Genomic DNA, 12,650 nt, shown 5'->3' with positions numbered 1-12,650 from the left:
CCCCAGCTACAGGGAAAATCAGACTGCTCCCCCCCCCACACACACCAAAAAGAATACTGATAAAATGCCCCTAAAGGTCAATTATGACCTTATGAGGACACAATATAAAAAAATAAATAATAGGAAAAGTTAAAAAATTAAAATTTAAGTAAAATAAAGAAAAACAACACACCCACATCACAGGTTATATTCCCACCCCAGAAGACCCAATACAAATGAAAAATTACTGTAACGGAAAGGAAAAACTGTTTTTGAAAGTTTTTTAGTAGCACTTTGTGTTATTAAAATAAAAAAAAAGTGAAAAGACACTTTTTCCCTCCTTTTTTTGTTTGCATTTTCCCTGATATATAAGGGTGAATTCACACTGAGTAAACGCTAGCTTATTCTGAACGTAAAACACGTTCAGAATAAGCGGCGTCTAAAGCAGCTCCATTCATTTCTATGGGAGCCGGCATACAAGCACTCCCCATAGAAATGAATGGGCTGCTTCTTTCACTCCGTGCAGTCCCATTGAAGTGAATGGGGAGTCCCGGCGTATACGGCAAGCTCTGCTCATGCCGGAGCGTACACGCCGGCACTCCCCATTCACTTCAATGGGACTGCACGGAGTGAAAGAAGCAGCCCATTCATTTCTATGGGGAGCGCTCGTATCCCCGCTCCCATAGAAATGAATGGAGCTGCTTTAGACGCCGCTTATTCTGAACGTGTTTTACGTTCAGAATAAGCTAGCGTTTACTCAGTGTGAATTCACCCTAAGAAAAGAAAAAACATGCCAACATAAAAGGAGTTTGTATGTTCTCCCCGGGTTTGCGTAGGTTTCCTCCCACACTCCGAAGGCAGACTGATAGGGGACAAGATAAATAAATAAGACCTATGTGTCACTGGAAAAAATGCAAAAATCAGTTGAATAACCCAAATGAAATTTTTTTATCACCTTCGAAACCGCATATATACGGAGAAAAAAAATTAAAAATGTGTGTGCTCATGAACCAGAGAAACTGGCCCAGTACTGAAGTTGTTAAACATTTCTGGGTTTTTTTGTTTTTTTTTTTGTTTCCCTTTCATTTTCTTGCCATAAACCAGTAATAAGCCTGTAATATGAGTGACTTCTATGGCTTGTAACAGCTTATACGGTGTTCAATAACAGCCAATATAGTTCATGATTGCTTTGGTAATGTTCACATCTGCTGTGGGTGACCTCAACCTGTCACAAGTCCAGTGTGTTCTCATGATTTGTATGTGATTTTAGTTATGGAATTAAATGAATAAGGTTCTCCTGACCTAAATGGATGATAACGGCGCTATCTGTTCTCATTTCTAGGTGATGCAGGCTCAGTGTGTGAAGCTACAGACTGAATTTTATAGGCGCAGTCAGAGTGAAATTGTGAATGGACAGGGTATTACAATGGGTGCACTTTACTGGCAACTAAACGATATCTGGCAGGCGCCTTCCTGGTCCTCAATAGGTACGTCACACATGTCACCTTAGCTAGCAAAGCTAAAGTAAACTTGCCACATGTCTGTGTCATGATATCACATGTACCAAGTTCAGGGGTCTGCCCCTAAGTACCATCTACCACTTATCATTGATAATTCTTTCCCAATCAGCAGAATAAATTAACTATTGCTTAGATCACAAACAAACACTCTTCAAATAGTAGAGGAAAGGTACTGAAACAGACACTGTTGTTTTATTGCATAAATGAATGGTACAGGCAATTGCAAGAACCTTATAATCTATCTTGTCAGATATAAGGCTCTTTTCCTTGTTCTCTATTCCTCTACTAAAATAAATTTCACTGTGAAAATCTCTGCCCTTCCAGTCTTGAGATGGACTGCAGGTCACATGACTCAAGTGACTCATCTCTATAGAAGTCTATGGAGAGGAGATAAGGAGGAGTGAACAGGCTTAGGCAGATGCCAGAAATTAATGGAAGCCTTCTATCACAGCCAAAGCACTTTATTCACAGCAGTGTATGCCAGTACTAGTTCTTGTATGTTCTGTATAGTCTTAGTGAGCAATATTATAGAGCAGATTCCTTCTTACTGTGTATGCAGTGTATGGCAGCCATTCTCTACCCACCATTTCAGAGAGGAATGAAAACTACACATATAGCATACAGGAGGAAAGACTCCTAAACAGTGCAAAATGTAATGGCCAGAAATAGTATTACTCCGCATGTACAAAAGACACGCCAGCTCATCTTGAAAAGACTAATGAAATTACAAATGCACTTAAAGGGATCCTATCTTTTAAACACAATTTTTTCTCCCTAACATGTCGGAATAGCCTTAAGAAAGGCTATTCGTCTCCTACCTTTACTTGTTTTCTCTGCACCACCGTTGGCCACAATCCCGTTTTTTCTCGGTATGTAAATGAGCTCTCTCGCAGCACTGGGGGCGTCCCAAAAGCTGCCAGAGAGCTCTCCAGCACCAACTCCATCTTCTTCTGCGGCGTCTTCCTACCTCTAGGCCTGGGGCAAGGCGACTGCGAATGCCCGATGGCCACGAGAAAATGGCTTCTTACAATACTGTGGAAGCGGCCATTTTTCTTGTTTCCGTGAGCATGCGCAGTCGCCTTCCCCTAGGCCAGAGGCCTAGAAGTAGGAAGATGCCGCCGGAAGAAGACACGGTGAAGACCTCGTCGCAGATGAAGATGGAGGCTGCGCTGGAGAGCTCTCCGGCAGCATTGGGGATGCTCCTAGTTCTGTTTGAGAGCTGGGGCCTTTCCCCAGTGCTGCGAGAGAGCTAATTTTCATACCGAGAAAAACCGTGATTGTAGGCAAACGGCGGCGCGGAAAAGGAAAGGTAGGAGACGAATAGCCTTTCTTAAGGCTATTCCAACATGTTAGGGAGAAAAAATCGTGTTCAATAGATAGGATCCCTTTAACGTAACCAGCGTTGGCTCTCCATTTTGGGGATTTCGCTCATTCTGCATTTGAAAGCTGCGCTTTTCTCTCTGCATTTTTCACCCTTTTTGGGCAGCAAGCAGGCAGACCCCATTATAGTGTTTTTTTTTTGTTTTTTTTAGTTTTTTTTAGTGGATTAGGTTTTGTTCCCCAAGCAGACCCCCGAACGGAAACCCGGATGTAGATGTGAACCTAGCCTAAAGCCTGTTATTTTTGAGCCACAGTACATACAGATGTAGAAAAGTGATGAAATTGAGACTCAAGGAAAGCTGGGTAGTTGTATGTGGCACTCTTTTTTTTTTTTTAAATTACAATCAACTGGATGTTTTGTCAGGATAATACAACAAAACTTAATATAAACTGTACTTTTAAGTACTGCCAAACTCTAGTTCAAAGCTCACCAACAGCTGAACCAACATAAACAAGCTGTTGACTAGGGTTTGTATACAATACCAAAAGAAAAGCCAGCATTCGTTATAGAAAAAGGATATCCATCATCCCTTTTAGTTCGTATAGTACAATTTTACAGAATTGCATCAAGAGAACTTTCACATAACAAGAAAAGATTTAGCTCAATTTTTGTCTCATCTGACCAATCTGGATGATTCTGAGAGTGATTGGGAGACGGTGCTGTGGTCAAGGGATCAAATAATAATTTCCTTCATTTTAAGAATAAAAATCTAATCCAATGCCAAGACAATAGTTCAGCATCTGGACTGTTAGTCTGTTTTCATGATTTATCATGTAGAAAGTATGTATGGAAAGCAGAACCACCTAGCTTTTACACTTCTACTTGAATACTCACAGATCCAATATTTTTGAAGCACAGGATCGCCAGACATTGTGCTGTATAACATCCTAATGCGCCATATTTCCATTCAGGTACATGATGGCGTTGGTCAGTAAATGCATGCACAGGTGAAAATAGATAAACTAATCCCCAAGCCCTCAGCATTAATAGCAGTGGTACTTAGGTGACATCTAGTGGTGAGAAAAGTACATTTCAAGCTGTATTAATAAATAGAGTAGACAAATGATTCCTAACTGGGGTGCCCTGTATTGTATTGGAGGCCACAAAGGGAGCCTGGTGATGTTAAAAGGTGATAATTAATATTATTTTTTTTGGGGGGGGAAGTGCTGAGTGGAAAGTTTTGTTATTTTATCCTTGTGAACTACAATGAGGTTTCTAATTTAAGCTTATCCAGCTGTAATATTGATTTGAAAAGAGTTGCAACCAAGTAGGTTCATCTTTAATTATCTGTTCATGGACTACCTATGTATTTATTTTATATGTAAAAAAAAAATATTTGAAAAATAGTGTATATATACAGTTTTATTTATATAAATGTATTGTGAATAGGGTCACATGCTAGGTAAAATAAGATAATTCTTTAATAAAATAATCCTTTAATAGTCCCGCCATGCGGAAATTCATGTATATGCAGCTCTTGCAGTAATATTATGCTGTCATTTTTAAAGAAGCGTGATAAACCATAATGGATAGTTCAGGATCGCCTTCCTTTTGGTATTCTATACAAATTCTGATCAGCGGCTTGTTGCTGCCTTGATGTGAACTCTGCAGTCTAATAGAATTGGAGTATTGCAATATTCCAGTGCTGCTGTTTGAAGATAGAGTTGGGATTGAGATTTTTATACCATATTTATTATATTGCTGCATATAAATATACACTCACCGGCCACTTTATTAGGTACACCATGCTAGTAACGGGTTGGACCCCCTTTTGCCTTCAGAACTGCCTCAATTCTTCGTGGCATAGATTCAACAAGGTGCTGGAAGCATTCCTCAGAGAGTTTGGTCCATATTGACATGATGGCATCACACAGTTGCCGCAGATTTGTCGGCTGCACATCCATGATGCGAATCTCCCATTCCACCACATCCCAAAGATGCTCTATTGGATTGAGATCTGGTGACTGTGGAGGCCATTGGAGTACAGTGAACTCATTGTCAGGTTCAAGAAACCAGTCTGAGATGATTCCAGCTTTATGACATGGCGCATTATCCTGCTGAAAGTAGCCATCAGATGTTGGGTACATTGTGGTCATAAAGGGATGGACATGGTCAGCAACAATACTCAGGTAGGCTTTGGCGTTGCAACGATGCTCAATTGGTACCAAGGGGCCCAAAGAGTGCCAAGAAAATATTCCCCACACCATGACACCACCACCACCAGCCTGAACCGTTGATACAAGGCAGGATGGATCCATGCTTTCATGTTGTTGACGCCAAATTCTGACCCTACCATCCGAATGTCGCAGCAGAAATCGAGACTCATCAGACCAGGCAACGTTTTTCCAATCTTCAATTGTCCAATTTCGATGAGCTTGTGCAAATTGTAGCCTCAGTTTCCTGTTCTTAGCTGAAAGGAGTGGCACCCGGTGTGGTCTTCTGCTGCTGTAGCCCATCTGCCTCAAAGTTCGACGTACTGTGCGTTCAGAGATGCTCTTCTGGCTACCTTGGTTGTAACGGGTGGCTATTTGAGTCACTGTTGCCTTTCTATCAGCTCGAACCAGTCTGGCCATTCTCCTCTGACCTCTGGCATCAACAACGCATTTCCGCCCACAGAACTGCCGCTCACTGGATGTTTTTTCTTTTTCGGACCATTCTCTGTAAACCCTAGAGATGGTTGTGCGTGAAAATCCCAGTAGATCAGCAGTTTCTGAAATACTCAGACCAGCCCTTCTGGCACCAACTACCATGCCACGTTCAAAGGCACTCAAATCACCTTTCTTCCCCATACTGATGCTCGGTTTGAACTGCAGGAGATTGTCTTGACCATGTCTACATGCCTAAATGCACTGAGTTGCCGCCATGTGATTGGCTGATTAGAAATTAAGTGTTAATGAGCAGTTGGACAGGTGTACCTAATAAAGTGGCCGGTGACTGTATACCGTAACTGCAAACTGTGTTTTTAACCATTGATATCTCTGTAAATAATAGACATCATTGCAACATATCACTTAGTGTCGTATGAAAGAAGAGAATCTCCTCTTCCATATGACCCTAAAAGCAAGTTTCTACGTTTTACAGCGTCTGAGATATAACGTAACTGTTTCAAGTGATCCTCCCCAACCCTCAATTTCTCTACATGTTACGCAGTCCCTACTCCAAGCCCGTACTCCAGTAACATGCAGTGAGTAGGAACAGCTCTCTACAGAAGCAAAGGGGAGAATAAAGTGATGCAGGATTTCACATAAAGTGGACAAAATTTGTTAATAAAGTATATTGCACTATTTATTAATGACACAAATACTGCCAGAAAATCAAACGTTGTTCGTAAATTTAGTTACGCTTGGAACTAAGGAGTTTGGTGGCTGTGTGTATTAAGTATTTGCATTAACTTGACACATAGATGATCATAATAAGGGCTAGTCCACACATTTTTTTTCCAGCGGATTTTCACGCGGGATCCGCCTCAAAATCTGCCTACAAAACCGCAAAAAATTCATTTCAATGGGAGCTGCTAGCTTTTTTTTTTTTTTTTTTTCAGCTAGCGGGGGGAAAAAAAAAGCAATATGACCTATCTTTAGGTGGATTCCGCCTGGAAAAACTCATTGAAGTCAATGGGAATCGGGAAAAAATGTGACACGTTTTTTGGAGAACCGCTTCAAAAACTGCTAGCGTTTTTCAAAGAGAAGTTTCTAGGTTCATACACTGTGCTGGAGCAAAAGAACCTCAAAAACTAAAAACGCCTCAAAAAAAGCCTAGTAAAAAAAGGCCTCAAAAAGCAGATTCCTGAAGCAGATTTTTTTCTGGTGCCAAAAAACTCTGTGTGAACATACACTATGGCTAAAGCCCCACATTGTGCAAATGAAGCTTTTTTTTTTTTTGCAGATTTTGTTGCGTTTTTTTGAGCCAAAGCCAGGAGTGGATTGAACAGAAGGGAGAAGTAAATGAACTTGCTATATATTTTCCATCCTTTTGTAGCCATTCTTGTCTTTGGCTCAAAAACCCACAACAAAATCTGCAACAAAAAAAGCTGCGTTTCCGCACCGTGAAGCCTCAGCCTAAGAGCGACTTTTCAACTTGAGTAGAAAAAAACACAAAAAAGCACAGCGCGGCACCTAGTGCATTACCTCCGGTGATACCGTGCACTATATTTAAAATGTAGCTATAATCACCTCAGGCTGCTGTGATATAGTCACAGCACTCAAATAGTTCCACACACAAATCCGTAAGAGAGCCGGAAGCAGCAGATAACAAACGCACTAGGCGTGCATGAAATCACAAAACCAGGACCAATTCAAACTCCACAATCAGTGTAGATGAAATGAAAGAAATCCGCGCTTACCAACCGAAGTCTTGCCAATGAATCTTTATTAAAACCTTTCCACACCACGCGTTTCGAAACCTATGACCGGTTTCTTCATCAGGTGTACATAAGGGTAGTACCCTTATGTACACCTGATGAAGAAACCGGTCATAGGTTTCGAAACGCGTGGTGTGGAAAGGTTTTAATAAAGATTCATTGACAAGACTTCGGTCGGTAAGCGTGGATTTCTTTCTTTTCAACTTGAGTGGATATCCCACTGTGTTATCACTGTGAGGTAGGACTCCACATACAAATACCCATCTTTCCAAGGATCTGAAAATATGTATGAATAACATAACATAAGTTATTGCTGTAACACAATGACAGATTCATACAGTGAACCTCAAACGGTTTAGCCCTGTTGTCCTCCAAATGGAATCTGTGACCAGTATAAAGTAGTGACAGGGAGCTAGATTATAATGGGTCTCAGATTTTTTTGCTGTAACTTTAATAAAATTGCTCCCCAAACGGAGCTCTCACCGTTTTGTGCACATGCAACACGTCCTTATTTTCATGAGCTTACTCCCTGTACTCAGTATAATCCACAATATTCAGCATGAAAGGTGGTGACAGTCTTGGAGATGATGTATAGGACTGTGCACTTACTGCTCCACCAAAATCTTCTAACCATGCCCTCCCTTCATTGAGTCTCTACCAAAGGCCTGAGAGAATTCATCCCCACTTCCTCTCTACACCTCTGTGGACGGGCACTGTGACTGGCATTGTTATGGGGCATCATGTTCTGTGACTGGCATTGTTCTGGGAAACCGTGGTACAGATACTGTACTATCACCTGAATATTAAATGTAGAATAAAAAAGAAAACTTTTTACTCCTTTTTTATGCCTCTAGTTATATCTTTTGGTCTGAAAAATATTCAATAAATGTATACTCTGTCATAAGTTAGAACTATGTGTTTATCATGCAGAGATATCCCTGCCTGAGATGTTTTATGGTCTGTACGTATCTTCTGATGATGTTATATGATCTCAAACCTTTTCATCTGCATATATGTGACCAAATGCTGAACTGAAACTTCAGATATTCTTTCATTGTTTTATAGAATATGGAGGCAAGTGGAAAATGCTTCATTACTATGCCAAAAATTTCTTCGCCCCTGTAGCTGTAAGTGCTATGGAAGACCAAGATACCTTAAACCTTTATGGAGTGTCTGATCTGCTGAAGGATTGTTCTTTCAGACTGGCAGTAAGTTTACGATATATACACCTGAAGGCGTTTGTATATACTGCACATTTTCTGCTTTCTTTTCGGTATTTTATTAGGCAGGAATAGCAGATATTGGCTGCTTTTACTATGCCGTTTAGAAAATATTTGACCATGTTAAAAATGTAGGTGCTTTTTAGGCTGGGTTCACACAGGGTTTTTTGGACCAGATTTTGATATGGAATCCGCCTCAAAAAACCGTCTCCCATTAACTTCAATGGGAGCTGTTCACTTCCTTTTTCTGAGAGCAGGAAGAAACCCAAAAAAAAGAAGCGAGCTGCCCTTTTTTGCCATGAATTCTGTGGCTGAATCAGCTGCGGACATTCGCGCCACAACACTCTGTCCCGACTAGGCCCATTCATTTGGGCCTAATCCGGTGCAGAATGCCGGACTGACGGAATGCCGCGTCAGCCGCGCTAGCCAAGGGAAGCGTTTTTGGACCGGATTCTGAGGCAGATTCCCGCGTCAAAATCCGGGCCGAAACACTCCATGTGAATCCAGCCTTAGGCTGGGGCCCCACGGGCCGGAAACGCTGCGATTTGGCCGCGTCGGAAACGCCACGGGAAAAATCACGGCATTTTACAGTGCTTGCAAAGTGGATGGGATTCATGCGAATCCCATGGCCACTTTGCAGAAAAAATCGCAGCGCGGACACGCTGTGATTTCCAAAACCGCTGTGGTTTTGAAAATCACAGCATGTCTATTATATCTACGGAAATGCCGGCTGCTTTCCCATAGATATAATTGTAACAGAAAGTCTACGGAGGAAAACTCTGTGAACTTTCTATTCAAAGCGCTGTGTGAAGAACTGCAATGCATTCACGCTGCGGTTGTTCCCGCAGCGCTTTAGTGCGGCGGTCCTGGCCCGTGGGGCCTTAGCCTGAGAGAGTAATTTTAAGAGTAAGTTCATATGGGGATTTTTGGACTTGAGGCTGCCTCTGAATCTAGTCCAAAAAATGACTAGCCATACACCGGCATCCAGTCGCGGCATTCTGCTCTGGATTAGGCCCAAGTCAATGGGCCTAATCAGGAGGGAGTGTTGTGCCGCAGACGTCCGCGGCTGATGCAGCCGTGGAATACACAGCAAGAAAGAGTAGCTTGCTTCTTTTTTCCACGAGCGGAAAGAAGGAAGTGGACAGCTCCCATTGAAGTCAATGGGAGGCGTTTTTTTGAGCAGGATTCTGAGACAGATTCCGCGTCAAAATCCAGTAAAAAAAAAAAACCTTGAGTGAACCCAGCCTAATCCACTGTTATCATATAGGAAAGTAAACCTTCTAAAACATGGTCCCAAATGACCAAACTTTTAATAAATTAAGTGGTTATTGCCAGATATGCAAAATAAAAATGCAAATATTATGCAGAAAAAGGTATATAACATATAACAGCTTGAAGCCGTTTGCTCCAGTGGTGCAGCTCCCAGTGGTCTTTGTTTATGTGGCTGCCTGTATATTCATGTGAATGCAGCAGCCACTGATAGGATTGAGCGATATATTACACAGGACCACTGAGGTCAGTTGTGTGTAGCTAATAAATTGTATTTTATGCCATCTTCTGCTATTTTGTTATATATCTCAGACTACCCCTTTAATAACATTCCATATTAGTCAGAGTTGTTAACTAAATTGCAGATTATTGAATGTTTGTGTACTGACAAGGCCCAATAAGGTTTTTAGACATTCCATATATATATATATATATATATATATATATATATATATATATATACGAATGCTGTTATGTCTGCTGAAATCTATTGGCTTGCTAGCTTTTCCCTTCCAAGAATACAGTGACCATGAGGCGGCGTCTAGACTCTGAACCACATAGATTGATAATACGAAGGCCAGTGGCTTGTGTATGTAATATTGTTGTCAAGCTTGTCTTATTTTTCAGATTAAAGTCTACAAATGGGACTCTCTGGTTCCAGTCTGTGAAAACGTAACAGATGAATTTGTTTTGAATGCAAGGAGCTCTAAAGTAATCTACAAAGAGTCAATTGCACAACTGCTCAGGAGATGCAGCAACACTACCAGGCAACAGAGTGTGGTTGTTTTCTATCTGTTACACCGCGGCCAACTTGTTGGTTCAAAAAACTGGCACTTTCTAAGCTCTCTGAAGGAGGCTAAAGGACTACTGAAATCTGATATTATGGTAAGTGCTGCTTAAGAGTACATTTTCTAACTAAATGAAATACTCCTGTTGGATTCAAGTCACACACAGCATTTTCAAACATTTTTCATAGTTTTTATTACCTTGTTGACCACTATAAAATGTGCAAAGAGTATTTGTATTACAAAAATATAAAAATGCTAACAAAATGAGAAGGAGTTCTTATAGTATATACACAGATCTGTATTAGGCTAAGGCCCCACGTAGTGGACCGCAGGGAAAAAGGGATGAGAGAAAAATCACAATGGCAACATATTGTGGGGTTTTTTTTCATCAGCTTTTTTACAGAAAGTCCGCAGGGTTTTGTTCGTGAATTTTCTCTTCCATTATACCTATAGGGAAACTGCCGTTTCCACTTCATGGATTTTTCTGCAGTGTGTGGGGTGGGATTTGCTAGACTTTGCAGTTACTATAAGGGAGCCTGCACATGGAGTTACGCTCCGCTCATTCTGAATGTAAAACTCGTTCAGAATGAGCGCGTAAAAACCAGATCCCATTGATTTTTATGGGTGCCGGCATACGCGTGTATCACATTGAAATCAATAGGGAAAAAACCCTCCCATTGATTACAATGGGTAGCGCACGTATGCCAGCACCCATAAAAATCAATGGGATCTGTTTTTTATGCGCTCATTCTGAACGAGTTTTACATTCAGAATGAGCGGAGCATAACTCCCTGTGCAGGTTCCCAAAGGCCAGGTTCTGATGGGGTATCTTGGACCGGAATTTGATGTGGAGGCCGCCTCAGATTCCGGTCTAAATAACGGGTAGCTGCAACTAGATGCCGCTGCAGTGCACTAGCATCCAGTCGTGGCACTCCACTCCTGTTTAGGCCCAAATTAATGGGCCTAGTCGGGAGGAGGGAGTGTCTTCAGGCGGATGTCGCGAGGTGAATCCACCTGAAGAATGAGCATCTCGCTTCTTTTTCCGGGAGCCGGAACAAACCGCTCCTGGAAAAAAGAACTGACGGGCTCCCATTGATTTCAATGGGAACCATTTTTTTTGGTCAGGATTTTGAGGCCGAATGCACCTCAAAATCCTGACCAAAATACCCTGTGTGAACTCGGCCTAAAACACCACGGTGAAGCCCCAGGCTTAAAGGGTTATTTGGTTTTTCAAAATTTGTGGCCTATCCTTAGGAGAAGCTGCTATCAATATTGGATTAGTGAAAGTTGTCTTACTGGTTCAAGGAGGCAGATTGCTGCACCCTATTAGTGTTTGTTAGGCACAACGCCATACTTTTAGCAGCAGTTGTGCATGGTGTTACAGTTTACTGCTTGGACTGAAAAATGAAACAGCTCACTGTTCCCGTAGTATGATCTCTCCATTTTGCCTCAAATCAATGTCCTCCAAAACGAGAAAAAGACTCCTTATTCAACCCCCACATATGGAAATTTAGAAACATTACGTCTCAAAATAAGGCAACTCCAAGAATGTTCGTTTTAAAGTGAAACATAACAAAAACTATATATATTTGATATTGCTGTAATTGTAACTACCCTCAGAATACAGGTAACATGTCACTTTGGCTGCACAGTGAACACTGTAAAACAAAGGCTGTAAGAAAATTGCACAAATGCAGTTTTTCTGTAATTCCACTGCATTCCATTGTGTGAAATATTAATTAGTACCATCATTAAGTGCAGCTTGTCTAGCAAAAATGAAGCCCTCATAAGGCTCTGTGAACTGCTTTCGAGGAGTCCACTGGGGACCCCACGAATGAAAACCTATACGCATAGAAATCGATTACCTGGGATAATAAGCAGCACTTTTCTCTCCACATGTTTGTGAACCACAAACGAAAACCACATGGATCCCATTATAGTCTATGGTATCCGCGTGTTTTCCAGGTAACTGCTTTTCTATGCATGTAGGTTACTGTTTGGCGGGTCCCCAAATGGAAACCCGAACGTACATGTGAATGGGACTAAAAATTCAAATCACTCTCCTTCCTCTAGATTTGAAATAAAAATAAACACAAAGTAACAAATTATACATCCCTGCGTCCGAAAACACTT

At 41.4% G+C, this 12,650-nt stretch overlaps 1 protein-coding gene across 1 annotated transcript in view; it reads left to right on the top strand.

The window, feature by feature from the left end:
• Positions 1 to 12,650, top strand: part of MANBA (mannosidase beta) — a 64,853-nt gene that overhangs the window by 51,013 nt on the left and 1,190 nt on the right. The window contains exons 14-16 of the mRNA XM_075285613.1: positions 1,322 to 1,466; positions 8,306 to 8,448; positions 10,357 to 10,614. Of these exons, the coding sequence (XP_075141714.1) occupies positions 1,322 to 1,466; positions 8,306 to 8,448; positions 10,357 to 10,614 (546 nt within the window). The remainder of the gene's footprint in view (positions 1 to 1,321; positions 1,467 to 8,305; positions 8,449 to 10,356; positions 10,615 to 12,650) is intronic.

This window comes from Leptodactylus fuscus, chromosome 1, assembly GCF_031893055.1.
Source record: "Leptodactylus fuscus isolate aLepFus1 chromosome 1, aLepFus1.hap2, whole genome shotgun sequence".
Taxonomy (NCBI): domain Eukaryota; kingdom Metazoa; phylum Chordata; class Amphibia; order Anura; family Leptodactylidae; genus Leptodactylus; species Leptodactylus fuscus.
Note: the sequence above shows the minus strand (reverse complement) of the source record. Positions and strands in the feature narration are given on the sequence as shown.